Genomic DNA, 18,207 nt, shown 5'->3' on the forward strand with positions numbered 1-18,207 from the left:
AAAAATTAAATTAAATTTTAATTTGCCTGCATTTAAATACATTACCCCGTATGATAAGGCACATATTATTTCATCATATAAAATATTTTGATAATTATTTCAATATGATTTTTAAATCTATTGCATTTTATTTAATGCCTCGGAAAACCTTATTTTGAAGAGTTCATAGGGTTGTATAGAGTGTTGGTAAAAGGCAATGATGGGAACAAAAGAGTTAAAAGCCCCTGCAATATCATCCTGGATCTAAAACAATAATGTATCATGTGATTATCTAGTCCAAGTCTGTAAATTTCCTTATGTAGTACATGAGGCCTAGAGAAGTTAAAGTCATAGTGGTGTTAACAATCATAGGCTAAAATCAAACACACGACGCAATTTCAAGTTCAGTGCTCCACGTGCAGTAACAATTGACTTACACAACCCTAGGGGAACATGACTGGAGATCTGGAAAAATGTTCGCTCCCTTTTGATGTCAGTAAAAATAAACTTCCAACAAAACTTCTGTGCTTGCTTCACTTATTCTCACAGAAAGTTCATCTGATTTTGTTGTTTAGTCATTTTTCAGTAATGTCTGATTTTTGTGTGTGACCCCACTTTCGGTTTTCTTGGCGAAGATAATAGACTGCTTTCCATTTCCTTCTCCAGTTCATTTTACAGATGAGGAAAAGGAGACAAATAGGGTGAAGTGACTGCCTGAGGGTCACACAGCAAATAAGTGTCTGAGTCAGTTCTTCTGCACTTCAGGCCTCTCACTCTACTTTTCCATCTGACTGCCCTCATCTTCTTTAATGATGTACACAGATCATTTTAGAAAGTCAGCTTTCAAATAACTCTCTCCTCCACTGACAATTTCCCATTAATCTTCTGAGAAATTCAAGACATTTCTGAATGGTCACTATTTAAAAGTCAAGTGCCTGATTCAGCCTAGAATACACAGCATCCACAGGAAAGATTAAGAAAAGCACTAAAGAAGATTTCATCACATTATTCGACCAATGATTTTTCCTCTCTCTCTCTCTCTCTTTCTCTCTCTCTCTCTCTCTCTCTCTCTCTCTCTCTCTCTCTCTCTCTCTTTCTCTCTCTCTCTCTCTCAGAGTGGGTGTAAAGAGTTCATGGTAAAGTTGAAACTTATTAAACCACAACATAATTGGGAAAAGATAACTTTTCCTTGCTCTGAGTCTCAGAGTATGTGAAGCAATGTTAGTAAGGAGGTCACTTGGAAGAGATTTGAATCATTGCAGGAGATTATACATAAATACATACGAATAAATATGTGCATATAGATAGATTATATGTGAATATATTGTATATATGTGTATTTCTAATTAGACTTTTAATGGAAGATATACATATATATGTATATATCTGTGTATACACACACACATGTCTTATTGAACCCCATATCATGAACTAGAAAATTGAGACGTAATAAATATTTCAGAAACATATGACTTGGGGGATTAAAAAAATATGGACAGAATAAAACCTTGACATTCATAATTAACTTCCTTCACTAGCTAAATTGTTTCACTTTTCAACACTACAGTCATGCCTATCACCCTGTCTGCATTTGGGTATTGAAGTATGGCCTTTACTAGAAGCATTGCATCCTAAAATTACATTTGAATATCAAACCTCTTACGTCCTTCCATGAAACAGCACAATGCAACTCATTTAAATTTCATTTCCCAAATAGCTTTTGACACCACACCTTTCTCATGGCATTTTTCATTTCAGTGTTTCTCAGAGTATAGGTTATGGGGTTAAGTATTGGAGAAATGATGGTATAAAATAGAGCAAAAATTTTATCCTCTGGATAGGTGGTGGGAGGTCGAAGGTAGGAAAAAATTGCAGGTACAAAAAACAAGATAACCACTGTGAAATGAGACCCAAAAGTGGAGAGAGCTTTCCAGCGCCCTTCAGGTGAATGTGTGTGTAGGGTCCATAGTATAATGGTGTAAGAAACGAATAAGATCACAAAAATTATCAAGACAATTATTCCTGAATTGATTACAACAAGAAGACCAATAGTGTAAGTATCTATGCAGGCTATTTTCAGTAATGGGAAGATGTCACAGAAATAGTGATCAATTTCATTGCGGCCACAGAAGTGTAACTTGAGAGTCATGGACAACTGAGGGAAGGAGTGAGCAGCTCCACCAGCCCAAGCCACCAAAACAAGAAGGTTGCATTTCTTTCTACTCATGATGACCGTGTAGTGGAGAGGTTTACAGATGGCAGCATAGCGGTCAAAGGCCATTGCAGTCAGGATGAAGACTTCTATACTGCCAAAGAAGTGGACACTGAAGATTTGGAACATACAAAAATCATAGGAAATGATTTTTCTCTCAGTTAAAAGATCCCCAATTAGCTTTGGTGTAACACTGGAAGTATAGTAGATGTCCATAGAAGACAGATGACTGAGAAAATAGTACATTGGTTGGTGGGAAAGATGACTGCAACAGATAGCGATGAGGATTATGAGGTTTCCTATGAGGAGAGTGATGTAACAGAATAAGAAGAAGATAAAACAAAATATCTGTATGTTCTGGTCATAGGAAAGTCCGTAGAGAATGAATTCTGTGATGTTGCCCTGAGCCCTCATTTTTGTTTTGGTACTTTATATTCAGGATTCAGTTCTGTATATGAAATCAGAAGAAATATATTTTAATGAATGCATATTCATGTAAAATGTTTTCCTTTTATTACTGTTATGATCGTTTTCATTATTTTTGTTAAAATCAATATATCAGGAATGTCTAGAGCTGTTGAACTAAATTGGGAATACGATTTGAGGTCAGACTAGTAGAATGAATAGACTTAATGATGGGTACTTACCTTGGAGAAGACAACTTTGGCATGCCACGATAACTGTCTTCAAATGTGTGACAGGCTATCAAATGGAACAGAATCCACACACATATATGATATATACACACAAACACATACATGTATGCCAGGCCTAGAGGCCTGTGGGCTACCCGAGTCTTCTTACCTCACCTCCCGAGGTCTTCGGTTGGCCAAACCGGATGCTCGTATGAGAGAAAGGACGTTCCAGAGTCGAACAAGGGTTGAGCTTTATTTCAGGGTCTAGTTACAAGTGCAGGGGATTCTTCCTTAGGAGGGATAGAAGAATCTCCCAAGGAGGCAAAGATCTTACAATAAGAGATTGGAAGTAGAAGTACAAGCGGGGAGAGAGGGGGAGGGGAGAGAAGGAGAAGAGGAAAAGCGGAGCCTTGTGTCCTCTTTGGCTCCTCACGTGCTAAGAGAGCTTTCAGGCTTCCCTGATCCTATTTAACTCTCCAGCAGCATAGTTTGCATCTAAATACCGTGCTGTTAGGTAACTAGGTGTGCTCCAATCCGGGACAATCTCGAGGGCGGGGAGATCTCTCTCCCATCACGTTTCTCACGGGAAGAGGCGGAAATACACGAGATAGCTCGGTTCACCTCGATTCCCAGCCGTTTCCTGGGGAGGTCTCGTGAGAGCTCGAAGATTTAGAAGCTCCCACCTTTACGCGCCCGAGACTGTCCACACGGAATTGAGCTTCCAACCCCAACACATGTAGTCATCCATGCAAACATGCACATATCTACGTATACATTCAGGTATGTGTGCTTATTTGCATACTTATAGACATAATACACACATGTATATAGGAAGAAAGAGTTAAACCACAATGTAATGAATTATTTTTTCTTAAAATTATATCTATCTGAAAGTGTGCCAATTGACATAAGTGATTCATCCTAATAATAAGTTTTCAGATTAATGCTAGATATCAATGGATAGTATACATTTTTGAGGAGACACTTGTTCAGAAATAGTTTGAATTAGCTTAGAATAAATGTCAGATCTAACTTAGTTTGGGGGAACTGAGTCTTAATATATAAAGAGTTACGAAATATTTAAAGGTGATTTAAAAATAATTTGTCAATGGGGTTAATTAATTATTTATTGGTATTAATTGAAATTATCAATTCCTTCAACTTAAGTAATGTTTGTTACTTCGCAAATGTTTGCCTTCTCTAGCTCTTCTATTTCCTAGGAAGAATCAATCTGAGATAAATATTTCATTCCAACATTTCATAATGAAGACATTGTCTAATGAAATGAAAAAGCACATTTTTACTATTGCTGGCATGCCCCAAACATTAATTTATACATTCAGAGATTGTTGTGCTTTACTGTGAAAATTCTTTCCAACTCTGAAATGTAAAAAAAAAAAAAAAAACTATAAAGGAAGAAAAAAATTCTCAGAAAATATTACACTCACTCTAGAAATATTTGAAAACTGGATCCAGCTTCTTTAATTGACCCTGAAAATGCAGTGGTTTTGTGTGACATAAAGATAAGGTTTAGGAATCTACTGTATTGCCAGAAATGACCCTCAGATCGCCTTCTAGTAGTTTGTGGTACTCATAGCTGAGCCACCTTAATTGAGAGGAGAAAAAAAAAATGTCGGTGTTTGAAGGGACCTCAGAGGGTAGGTTGTTATTTTTGTTTTTGTAAAATTGTTTCAGTTCTATCTGAGTTTTCATGATCACATTTGGGATTTTCTTGGCAACCATATTGGAGTGCTTTGCTATTTCCTTCTTGAGTTAATTCTATGGATGAGGAAACTGAGGCAAATATGGTTGTGACTTGCCCAACATCACACAGTTAATAACTATATGAAGCTGTATGTGAACTCAGTTATTCCTCACTCCAAGTCCCATACTTTATCCACTATAACACCTACCTAGGTAAATCCATATCCAAAGCAGAATATGCTCTATAGCTGTGCTGTTAAAATCAAATTGAAATGAGGGCTACTAATCCACAATAAGGATCCATATGGGTTGCTTACTGACTTAGTTTAAAATGTATTATTAGTCAGGTTTCATTTTATTTTATTTTGTTATGTATTTTCCAATTACCCCTTAATTTGGTTTGGGCCACAGTCAGATGTATTGTTGGACACATGGCATGTATGTCCCATTTGTTTGATACCTCTGCCCTACAACAACACTAATAATTAATCTTCCAGCTTTAGTGTGAAGACAACTAATGAATTAGAAGCTGTTTCTTCCAAAAATTGTCCATTCTACCTTTAGACCTTTCACCTTTTTAGGGTACCTGTCGTCTGCACGATTGTTGCCATTGGACAGATTTCTTATCAAATCAATTCTTTGCCCTGATTATACACACTAAAAAATCAATATAAACATTAGCTCTCATTATTATGTGAACTCGGGTTCAGTATTTAACTTCTCTAACCTCAGTTTCCTCTTCTCAAAAGTGAGAAATTTAGACAGGATGGTATATGTAGTCTCCTCCAAGATCGAGCTTCATTGTGTATTATTCTTGTGTTTTACCACTTCATTTCTCTAGTATTCAGTTACTTCATCTTCAAAGAGATAACATGAAAACAATTTCATATGAAAACAATTTCAGAATCAAAGTAGATATCATGTGTAAAGTAATTTGGAAGCCTGTCAATGACAAAGAACACAATCCCTGTAACAATTAAAATGGCGTTGTAAATGATGATGATGATTGTACTGAATTGTTTATAGGTTGTGCCTGCATTGAGGGAAGACATGCAAATGCTTTCTGTGTCTTTAGGAACTTTTATATCATACAAAGTATTTTTGAGGTTTAAGTTAGAATTTATATGTAAATGTTTTATAAACTATGAAATGGCCCATAAATATCAAGTCATTATTGTTGTTAATGGAAGAGAGAGGTAGGTAGGGAGATAGATAGATAGATAGATAGATAGATAGATAGATAGATAGATAGATAGATAGATAGATAGATAGATAGATAGATACATACATACATACATACATACATACATACATACATACATACATAGATGAATAAATATAGGATATAGATATACAGTTTGTCTCACTTCAAGAAGGAGGGGAACAGTTTTGATTGAACAGTTACAAATGGCTGCAAAACCAAAAGTTCCAACCTTACAACTGACAGAATCTTTCACCAAAAATTTTAACAAAACACAAACAATACCATTGCATTTTTTTATATTTCTCTCTCCTCTCCATGGAATGACTAGAGACACAGGTCTTGGATATGATTAATGCCTATAAATTGCACTATACACACAGTGTAGGAAAATCACACCTACCCCTAACCACATGTGCACACAGACACACACACACACACACAACAATACAAAATCATAGGTTTCAAAGAGGAGGAGGAGGGTAGATAAATATCAAAGTAAATAAGCAGTTTATGAAAAAATAAAAAGGAAAGCAGAAAATAAATTAATATGTGCTTTTGAGATTTCCTATAATAGCTGTCAGATACTAGATAAGTGGATAAGATAGGTACTAGATAAAAGAGCAAAATATTAGACTTTAAATGAAAGTTAGAAATAGGATTGAACCTAAATTCTACTTTTGAGTATTCATAACTTTGGGGACTCTAGGCAAGTAAATTAAATTCTTCAATCATGATTTTCTCAGAGTCAGAAGAGGATAATGGAAACAAGTCGAGATTTGGAGTTAAAAAAGATCTGAGGTCAAATCCATACTCTTTAACGTCCTAGCTTTGGAACTATAAGCAAGTAACCCTTGTTTCTATGCCTCTGATTTTCTCACATATAAATTTAGAAGATCTTAATTAAAGAATTTCAAAGATTCTTTTTTTGCTTTAATTCCCACGTTTTCATAAAATGAAAAATGAAAACCAGCAAATACATGCGATAAATAAAAGCATTCCTACCAGTAGATGCAATTGTGAGTGTGGAAGGAATGTTGTGGTTGGAAAGAAGAACTAGTTGTGTGACTGTGCACAAATGATAAATTTTTCTCAGCCTCTATATTCTTATTTGCAAAGTAGAGATGATGATGATGATCATGATCATGATGATGATGATGATGATATGATGACAATGACGCCAATAATAACAACAACAATCATCATGATCATCATCATCATCATAAATCTTTTACTTCTGTCCACCTTTTCATCTAACATTTTTTGGAGGTGTACTAAATAATAAGATTAGAATTTGCTTTATTTAAAAATACAACTTCCATTGTTCAAAAGCAGAGTCCCTGCTCAGTGAGCAGCTGAAAGATAATGCCCAGTCTGGAAAAATTAGCCATTATGAACTACAAAATATCACCTTTTAAAAAAGCATCTCTCTCAGAGATGAGAAATGAGATGATTAAAAAACGTGTGATGGAGTTTCAGGAAGTAAATATAAAAGTTCTGAATAAAAAGAAGCAAAATTAGAATGACCATAGCAAGCAAGAAAGGATGAAGCATCTTAAAAAGCTATTTTCTGACTGCCTCCACTTTTGACCTACATTGTGTGATTAAATATAATTTTTACAATATCCCTGAGAAACAATAGAAGTGTCAATTTTCTTATTTATATTCATTCACTTCACCAGATTAACAACAATATTTACACACGCACACACACACGCATTTTTTTTTCTCTTCTAGAAAATGAAGTAAGGTAATGTGTTAGAAAACTTACTGCTACTGAATGATGAATCCAAGGGATTTCGGGGTTCTATATAAATGAATTCCTTATGTCCTTCATTAACCAAGCTAAACTAAAGTCATCGTTATAACTTTCCTTTGCCCAGAGATTATAATGACCATTCGTCAAATCATACTTTCTGACCATTAACTACTAAATGCAATAAATTTGGTAATGTAGAGTTAGCCTGAAAGCTAGTTGTTATATCTGTACAATAACATCAGTAGCTTAAGATTCCACTACCCTACGTACTGACTAGTAACTAATCTTAAAAGTAGCCATGTCTGATTTCACCCACTGGTCAAACACATCTATCAGACTATTACTTTAATAAAGATTTCCTTTAGTAAATGCAGGTGTTTACGAACCAGAAATGGACAAATCAAGACTAGTGTACCTCATGAAGAAAAAACCTTTGCTGTCCGCAGGAATTGGGGAATTCAAGTCGGTGTACACACAGCTTCTAAAAAACTGGGAAGCTACAATTGTTTCAAAGCACTTGAAAGGTGACTGAAGACTGATACACATCTTTTTATCACAAATTTTTTTACACAGAAATAAAGGCAGAAGATTTGTGCATTGCAAATTAAAATAAAGATCACATTGCACACTCTAAAGTATCAGTTTGAAAACAAGGAATATATATATAGATTCTAACTTGTGAGCAGGATTATTTATAAGACTTTGATAGTCTGAAGAAATGATGCTCCCAGGGGGAGTTTAGGAGATTTTTTCCATTAAAAATTACTATTCCTACATTACGCCTCCAGGGCATATGGAAAGTTAACTCCTGATACCATGTGATAGAGGAAAAAGTGCACTGTATTCAGAAACGCAGGCAATAAATTGACAATTATTAAGTCTTGTCTGCCTGTTGTAGCTTCCTGCAGATGTTCCTAGTTTAGCACCAGGATAGTTATAACAGAAAGTGTATTTGCAAATATATTGCCCTTGGCTACAAGTTGCAAGAATGAGAGGAGAGAGACAAAGACAAAGAGAAAGACAGATATATATATACATATATATATATATATATATATATATGTAGAGAGAGAGAGAGAGAGAGAGAGAGAGAGAGAGAGAGAGAGAGAGAGAGAGAGAGAAAGAAAGACAAATGAGACACAGAGAGAGATGCAGAAATAGATAGACAGGTAAACAGAGAGACAGGTAAAGACAGAAACAGAAAACATAGACACAGAGAGAGAAGAGTGAGAGTTTGAAAGAAAGACAGAAAGAAAAGCAAAGGTTTGGAGGTCCAATCGTCTGGAAATGTTTTTTGGTGTTTTTGTTTTGTTTTGTTTTGTTTTTTACTGACTTAAATATTCTATCACAACTACTGATGGAAAAGATTGAGTGATTAAGGGTAATGGAGAACCATACCATCCTAGATATGATAGGGAGTCATTAAGGATTACTGAGTTGGACAATATCTTGCTAGAATTCATCAAGGAAAACTGCTCAGATGTCCAAGATCCAGAGGGCAAAACAGTCATCAAAATAATCCATTGATCATCTCCTGAAAGGGATTCCAAACTGAAATCATCAGGGAATATCACTGCAAAATTCCAGAACTACCAAATCAAGGAGAAAATACTGCAGGCAGCCAGAAAGAAACAATTCAAATGTGGAGGAAATACAGTCAGCATCACACAGGAGACTTTTCTCAGTGTTAGAGTAGTTGGAAGGAATATATATGTGTAGACATAGAGAACAAGGTGAGGTGAACAGGTAGGAATGATACCTAAAACAATAAAATTAAGGGGTGACAGAAAAATTTATTGAGAGGAGAAAAGGAGAAATAGAATGGGATATATTTTCTTATGTAAAAGAGGGAAGAAAATGCATTTTCAATGGCGGGGAAGTGGAGGGAGGTCAGACGGACAGAGTGAACCTTACTTTCATCCCATTTGCCTTAAGGAGGAAATAACATGCGCACTCAATTTGACATGAAAATCTGTCTTACACTACAAGAAAGTAAGCAGTTAGGGGATAAATGAGGGTTAGGGGGATAGTATAAGTTAAAGCAAATTAGAGGACCTGATAATTAGAAGTAAACTCTTTTGAGGAGGGATAGGTAAACAGAGAGAATAGAATAAATGGGGGGGGGCAGGGCAGAATAAGATAGAGGGAATTACACTCTTTCACAAAATGATTATAATGGAAGTATTTTGTATAATGACACATATATAACTTATATTAAGTTGCTTGACTTCTCAGTGGGATTGTGTGAGGAGCGAGGAAGGGAGAATAGTTGAAATTAAAAGTTGTAAAAGTGAATGTTATAATTTTTTTTTACGTGCAACTGGGAAATAAGATATCGAGTTAACTGGGTATAGAAATCCGTCTTGCTCTGCCAGAAAATAGAGGAGATGGGATAATAGACGGGAGGGCTGTGAGAGAAGGGAGCATAGATTGAGGGAAGGGATAATCAGAATACTTGCAGTCCTGGGGTGCGTGGACAGGAGAGATGGAAAGAAAATTTGTAACTCAAGATCTTGTGGAAGTGTCTGTTGAAAACTAAAAATAAATAAACAAAATTTAAAAAAACAATAGCCAAAATCCTGAAGAGTGCTTAGATATCTTATTTCAAGAAATCGTCAAGAAACATTATACAGATACGTTTGAATCAAAAGGCAAATTAGAAATTCAAATATTCCACTTATCACTTTCTGAAATTTCTAGGGAATTGACTTTGTCCAATTATTCCTGAGAAAGATTTAAAACTATGACCAAAGGCCTACAAGATTGTGTGCATATCAATTGACCTAGAAATGCCACTGATAGATTTATTTTCCAAAGAGAACAAAGGAAAAAAGAAATGAACCTATTTGTATATGAAAGAAAAAAAAAGTACTTACAGTACTCTTTTTAATAGTGGAAAACAAAGCACAGGCGATGACAAAAAATTGGGAAATGGCTGCACACGTTATGTTATATGATTGTGAGGAAATATTATGATATTCTAAGAAATAAATGGGATGATTTCAGAAAAAACTAGAAGACATATCAATGCATATAAAGGATCTGAGTAGAACCAGGAAAACATTGTACACAGTAATAGCAATATTGTAAGGATGTTCAAGTGTGAAAGCAATACACACTTTAACCTCTCCATTATTTTTATGCCTTTTTATGTTAAATAATTTCCCGCATTTTACCTCTCCATTTCCATTTCACTTCTGACAATGTGATCTTATTTTTTCAACACATTTTTTAAAAATTTCATTCCATCTAAGTAAAGTTGTATTTGCACCCTATATCTATCTGTCCGTCTCTCTCCTTCCCTCTTTGTTCTCTCTCTCTCTCTCTCTCTCTCTCTCTCTCTCTCTCTCTCTCTCTCTCTCTCTCTCTCTCTCTCTCCCTCTCTCTCTCTCTCTCTCTCTCTCCATATATATATGTATATGTATGTATATATAGATAGATAGATATGGATATAGATATTGATAAAGTTCTTAAATGTTAGAAATTATCTTTTTCCTCAGAAGGAACGTAAATAGTTTAATATTTTTGAATCTCCTATGCCTACTCTATCCATCAGTCTTTTTACTCAACTCTTGAGTCTAATATTTGGAAACCAAATTTTCAGTTCAGCTCTGATGTTTTCTTTTTCTTTTTTTTAAGGTGGTTGGATTAGCAATTGAATGATTCTATTTATTTTATTTATTTGTTTGTTTGTTTATTTATTTATTTAATTAACTTTTAACACTCATTTTCACAAAATTTTGGGTTCCAAATTTTCTCCCCTTTTGTCCACTCTCCCCACACCGAGCATTCTAATTGCCCCTATCACCAATCTGCTCTCTCTTCTATCATCCCTCTCTGCCCTTGTCTCCATCCTCTCTTTTGTCCTGTAGGGCCAAATAACTTTCTATACCCCTTTACCTGTATTTCTTATTTTCTAGTTGCAAGAACAGCACTCAACAGTTGTTCCTAACACTTTAAGTTCCAACTTCTTTACCTCCCTCCCTCCCTACCCCTTCCCTTTGGAAGGCAAGCAATTCAATATAGGCCAAATCTGTGTAGTTTTGCAAATGACTTCCATAATAGTCGTGTTGTATAAGACTAACTATATTTCCCTCCATCCTATCCTGTCCCCCGTTACTTCTATTCTCTCTTTTGATCCTGTCCATTCCCATGAGTGTTGACCTCAAATTGCTCCCTCCTTCCCATGCCCTCCCTTCCATCATCCCCCCCCCACCCTGCTTATCCCCTTATCCCCCACTTTCCTGTATTGTAAGATAGGTTTTCATAGCAAAATGAGTGTGCATTTTATTGCTTCCTTTAGTGGAATGTGATGAGAGTAAACTTCATGTTTTTCTCTCACCTCCCCTCTTTTTCCCTCCAATAATAAGACTTTTGCTTGCCTCTTTTATGAGAGATAATGTGCCCCATTCCATTTCTCCCTTTCTCCTCCCATATATTACTCTCTCACTGCTTGATTTCATTTTTTTAAGATATGATCCCATCCTCTTCAATTCACTCTGTGCACTCTGTCTCTATGTGTGTGTGCATGTGTGTGTGCAATGCCACCTAGTATCCAGATAATGTATAGTTTCAAGAGTTACACGTATTATCTTTCCATGTAAGAATGTAAACTGTTCAACTTTAGTAAGTCCCTTATGACTTCTCTTTGCTGTTTACCTTTTCATGCTTCTCTTCATTCTTGTGTTTGAAAGTCAAATTTTCTTTTCAGCTCTGGCCTTTTCATCAAGAATTCTTCAAAGTCCTCGATGTCCTTGAAAGACCATTTTTCCCCCAGAAGTATTATACTCAGTTTTGCTGGGTAGGTGATTCTTGGTTTTAGTCCTGGTTCCTTTGACTTCTGAAACATTATATTCCATGCCCTTAGATCCCTTAATGTAGAAGCTGCTAGATCTTGTGTTATCCTGATTGTATTTTCACAATACTTGAATTGTTTCCTTCTAGCTGCTTGCAATATTTTCTCCTTGACCAGGGAACTCTGGAATTTGGCCACAATGTTCCTAGGAGTTTCTCTTTTGGGATCTCTTTCAGGCGGTGATCTGTGGATTCCTTGAATACTTATGTTGCCCTCTGGTTCTAGAATCTCAGGGCAGTTTTCCTTGATAATTTCATGAAAGATGATGTCTAGGCTCTTTTTTTGATCATAGCTTTCAGGTAGGCTCATAATTTTTAAATTGTCTCTCCTGGATCTATTTTCCAGGGCAGTTGTTTTTCCAATGAGATATTTCACATTGTCTTCCATTTTTTCATTCTTTTGGTTTCGTTTTGTGATTTCTTAGTTTCTCATAAAGTCATTGGCCTCCAGCTGTTCCATTCTAATTTTGAAAGAACTATTTTCTTCAGTGAGCTTTTGAACCTCCTTTTCCATTTGGCTAATTCTGCTTTTTTAAAGCATTCTTCTCCTTATTGGCTTTTTGAACCTCTTTTGCCAATTGAGTGAGCCTATTTTTCAAAGTGTTATTTTCTTCAGCATCTTTTTGGGTGTCCTTTAGCAGGGTGTTTACTTGTTTTTCATGCTTTTCTTGCATGTCTCTCATTTCTCTTCCCAGTTTTTCCTCCACCTCTCTAACTTGATTTTCAAAACCCTTTTTGAGCTCTTCCATGACCTGAGGCCATTGGGTGGGCTGGGATACAGAAGCCTTGACTTCTGTGTCTTTCCCTGATGATAAACATTGTTCTTCCTCATCAGAAAGGAAGGGCAGAAATATCTGTTCACCTCGAAAGTAACCTTCTATAGTTTTATTTTTGTTTCCTTTTTCTGGGCATTTTCCTGGCCAGTGACTTGACTTCTGAGTTTTCTTTCCACCCCCACCTGGCCTCCAGATCCGCCCAGCCAGTGCTTGAGGTCTGAGATTCAAATGCTGCTTCCCAGCCTCAGGGCCTTGGCGGGGACAGGGCTGCTATTCAGTGTGAGATTAAGTTTAGGTGCTCGGGTGTGGGCAGGGCCGCCACTCAGGCCTCAGTTCGCTCAGGGGGTTTATGCTGAGACCTTCAACAATGGATCCGGGCTCCTGCCTGCTTTGGGAGCTTGTGTATGCTACCGCCTCGGCTGCTGCCCCCCAGGGGGCCCAAGCCACGGGGACACCCCTCTCTCCTCTCGGCCACCCAAAAAGTCTCTCTCACTGACCCTTGTCAACCGTGAGTGGAGGGACCCCCTCGGCTGCTGGAGATTCTGTCCCTGAAGCCTGCTCAGATATGCTCCTCTTGGTGCTGGGCAGCCAAGGCAGGGCTGGGCTGAGCTCTGGGTTCGGGGTGTGACGGACCTTTTGCGAGAGGTTTTCAGGTCCCTCTGGAACAGAAATCTCCTCTGCTTCGTTGTTCTGTGGCTTCTGCTGCTCCAGAATTTGTTGGGAGTTCTTTTTTACAGATATTTTATGGGCTGTGGGTTCGGAGCTAGTGTATGTGTGTCTTTCTACTCCGCCATCTTGGCTCCGCCCCCCTCAGGTCTGATGTTTTCAGCAGGAATGGTTGAAACATTTTATGTCATTTCATGCCCATTTTTCCCCTGAAGAATTTTATACTCACTTTCGCTGGAAGGTTATTCTTAGTTGTAATTGAATCTTCTTTACCCTCTGGAATATATTTTTAAGACCTTCATCCTTTAATATAGAAGCTGTTAAATCTTATGTAATCCTGACTATGAATTCATGATATTTGAATTATTTCTTTCTGACTGCCTGCAGCATTTTATTATTGACCTGAAAGTTCTGGAATTTGTCTATAATATTCCAGGGAACTTTCATTGAGGAATCTCTACTAGGAGGTGATGATTAGGTTCTTTCCATTTGTATTATAGTATTTAATAAATTTTTGATATATGTTATCTAGGATTTTGTTTTCATCACAGATTTCAAGTACTAAAATAATTATTAAATTATCTTTACCACATTTATTTTCCTGGACAAATATTTTTCACATCTCTCCCTACACCCACCCCAGGACAGCAGGGCCACCATCCACCCCTTCCTCCATCCAGTCCTCCTTTCTATTAATCCCCTTCTTTCACCCTCCCCACCCACTATTTTCCTGCAGAGTAAAATAGATTTCTACACCCCATTATCCATACAACTTATTTCCCTACTGCATGCAAAAACAATTTTTTTACATTTATTATTAAAGGTTTGAGTTTCATATCCTTTCCTTTTCCCTCTTCCCCCACTCCTAGTGAGAATGGAAACAATTAAATATAGGTAATATATGTGTAGAGATGCCAAATACTTCCATATATATGTGTGTGTGTGTGTGTGTGTGTGTGTGTGTATACACCCCTATATATGTGTCTGTTTGTATGTACATATGTTCCCTCTTACTACAATACTGTAAAAGATTTCATGAGATAAAAATAACATCTTTCCATGTTGAAATGTAAGCAGTTCATCTTTAATGACTTCCTTAAAGATTCTCTTTCCTGTTTACCTTTTCATGATTCTTTTGATTTTTGCATTTGAATGATAAATTTTCTGTTCAGCTCTGGTCATTTCAACGAGCATGCTTAGAAGTCTTTTATTTAATTGAAATTTCATTTTTTCCCTGAAATATTATGCTTAGTTTTGCTGGGTGGGTGATTCTTGGTTTTAATTCTATCTCTTTTGACTTCCACTATATCATATTATATGCCCTTTGATCCTATAGAAGCTGCAAAATCCTCTGTTATCCTGATTGTATTTCCAAAATATTCAAATTGTTTCTTTCCAGATGATTGTAATATTTTCTCTTTGACTTGGGACATCTGGAATGTGGCTACAATATCCTTAATAATTTTCATTTTGGAGGGGGTGGAGCCAAGATGGTGTAGTACAAAGACATACATATACCAGCTGTTCCCACACAGTCCATAAAATACCTGTAAATAAAGACATTCAATAAATTGTAGAGCAGCAGAAGTGGAGAACAACAGAGTGGAGGAGATTTCTAGCACAGAGTGACCTGAAAGGCAGATGGGAAATGTCTGTTGTCCAGCCCAGCCTTGGCTGAGTGGCGTGGCTCTAAGAGGAGGTTGCAGAATCCCCACTCACAGTAGTAGAGGTTCTCAGATCCCTTAACCCACAGGTGCCGAAGTCAGTGACAGGGTTTTTTGAGCCGGCTGAGAAGGGAGAAGGGCCTTCCCATAGCTCTGGCCTCAAGCTGCAGCCACAGAGGCCACATCAGGCAGGGAGCAGCAGTTCTCACAGCAGCCTCTACAGCAGCCTGCCTTGGATTGTAAAACCACTGAGCCACTGATTCTTACCTCAGCCCTGTGTAGAGGCCCTACAGCAGCTGATCTTTATGTCACACTGAATGGCAGCACTGCCCTTGCAGCTTATCTGAATCTCAGCCCCCAGTGCTGATTTGACAGAACTGGAGGCAAGGTCCTTGTGAAGAGGAAATTCTACGAAGATTCTGGGCACAAAAATCTCTGCTTGCTTCCAGACCAGCCTACATGCTTGATTGTGCCTCTTAGGAGGAACTGAGATTTTACAGATCCCCAGAATATACTCTACTCTTGACAAAGGACCAAAAGGTCAAGTAACTAGTTGGGAAAATGCCCTAGAAAGGGAAAAAAATAACACTATAAAAGGTTGCTTTCTTGGTGAAAAGATATCTTCTCCCATCCTTTCAGATGAGGAAGAACAATGCTTACCATTAGGAAAGACATAAGAGTCAAGGCTTCTGTATCCCAAACATCCAAAATAAATATTCAATGGTCTCAGGCCATGGAAGAGCTCAAAATTTTGAAAATCAGTTGAGAGAGGTGGAGGAAAAATTGGAAAGAGAAATGAGAGAGATGCAAAAAAAGCATGAAAATCGGGTCAACAACTTACTAAAGGAGACCCCAAAAATGCTGAATAAAATACCTTTAAAAATACACTAACTCAATTGAAAAAAAGAGGTTGAAAAAGCCAATGAGGAGAAGAATGCTTTAAAAAGCAAAATTAATCGAATGGAAAAGGAAGTTCAAAAGCTAACTGAAGAAAATAGTTCTTTCAAAATTAGAATGAAACAGATGGAGGCTAACGACTTTATGAGAAACCAAGAAATCACAAAACAAAACCAAAAGAATGAAAAAATGGAAGATAATATGAAGTATCTCATTGCAAAAACAACTGACCTGGAGAATAGATCCAGGAGAGACAATTTAAAAATTCTGGGACTGCCTGAAAACCATGACCAAAAAAGAGCCTAGACATCATCTTTCATGAAATTATCAACGAAAGTTGCCCTGATATTCTAGAAGCAGGGGGCAAAATAAATATTGAAAGAATCCACCGAACACCTCCTTAAAAAGATACAAAAGGAGAAACTCCTAGGAAGATTACAGCCAAATTCCAGAGTTCCAAGGTCAAGGAGAAAATATTGCAAGCAGCTAGAGAGAAACAATTTGAGTATTGTGGAAATACAATCAGAATAATACAAGATCTAGCAGCTTCAACAGTAAGGGATTGAAGAGCATGGAATATGATATTTCCGAAGTCAAAGGAACTAGGACTAAAGCCAAGAATCACCTGCCCAGCAAAACTGAGTATAATACTTCAGGGGAAAAAATGATGTTTCAATGAAGTAGAAGACTTTGAAACACTCTTGATGAAAAGACCAGAGCTGAAAAGAAAATTTGACTTGCAAATACAAGAATCAAGAGAAGTATGTAAAGGTAAACAGGAAAAAGAAATCATAAGGGAATTACTAAAGTTGAACTGCTTACATTCCTATATGGAAAGACAATATTTGTAACTCTTGAAACTTTTTTCAGTATCTGGGTAGTTGGTGGGATTCCATACACACACAGAGACACAGAGCACAGGGGGAGCTGAATAGGATGGGATCATATCTAAAAAAATGAAATTAAGGAGTGAGAGAGGAATATTTTGGGAGGAGAAAGGGAGAAATGGAATGGGGCAAATTATCTCTCCTAAAAGAGGCAAGCAAAAGACTTTGCCGTGGAGGGAAAAAGAGGGGAGGTGAGAGAGAAAGCATGAAACTTTTGACTCAAGGAATGAATAAAATGCACACTCATTTTGGTATGAAAATCGATCTTACAACACAGGACAGTGGGGGAGGAGAGGATAAGCAGGGTAGGGGATGATAGAATGGAGGGTAATGGGAGGAGGAAGGAATTAAAAGTCAACACTCTTAAGAAGGGACAAGGTCAAAAGAGAGAATAGAAGAAACAGGGGGCAAGATAGGATGGAGGGAAATATAGTTAGTCTTGCACAACATGACTATTATGAAAGCCATTTTCAAAACTACACATATATGGCCTATATTGAATTCTCTTTCTTCCCAGTGGGGATGGGTGGGGAGGGAGGAATGAAGAGAAGTTGGAACTCAAAGTTTTAGGAAGAACTGTTGAGTATTGTTCTTGCATACAACTGGGAAATAACAACTACAGGTAATGAGGTACAGAAACGTATCTTGCCTTATAGGAACAAAGAGAAGATGTGAATAAGGGAAGGGAGGGATGTTAGAAGGGAGGACTGACTGGTGATAGGGGTAATCAGAATGTTGGAAGTTTTGGGGTGGGGGGAGGTGAAAAATGGGAAGAAAATTTGGAGCTCAAAATTTTGTGGAAATGAATGTTGAAAACTTAAATAAAAATATTAAAAAAAATTCATTTTGGGGTCTATTTTAGGAGGTGAGCAGTGAATTCACTCAATTTCTATTTTACCTTCAGTTTCTAGAACATAAGGGGAGTTTCCTTGAAAATTTTTTGGAAGATGATATCAAGGCTCTTTTTTTGATA

General features: G+C 37.0%; 1 protein-coding gene and 1 long non-coding RNA gene across 2 annotated transcripts in view; both read right to left on the minus strand.

Annotated features, from left to right (window-relative positions):
- LOC140511502 (uncharacterized) overlaps nt 1-18,207 on the minus strand; it is a 189,400-nt gene that overhangs the window by 111,309 nt on the left and 59,884 nt on the right. The gene's annotated exons all lie outside the window — the stretch shown is intronic.
- Nucleotides 1,682-2,605, minus strand: LOC140511498 (olfactory receptor 4P4-like). Its single transcript, XM_072620632.1, has one exon. It carries the CDS (start codon nt 2,603-2,605, stop codon nt 1,682-1,684), a length of 924 nt encoding a protein of 307 aa, XP_072476733.1.

Source organism: Notamacropus eugenii, chromosome 6 (genome assembly GCF_028372415.1).
Source record: "Notamacropus eugenii isolate mMacEug1 chromosome 6, mMacEug1.pri_v2, whole genome shotgun sequence".
Taxonomy (NCBI): domain Eukaryota; kingdom Metazoa; phylum Chordata; class Mammalia; order Diprotodontia; family Macropodidae; genus Notamacropus; species Notamacropus eugenii.

What these genes read in the sequence shown, in the direction of transcription:
- LOC140511498 (XM_072620632.1), bottom strand. Translation starts at nt 2,605, where the DNA reads ATGAGGGCTCAGGGCAACATCACAGAATTCATTCTCTACGGACTTTCC.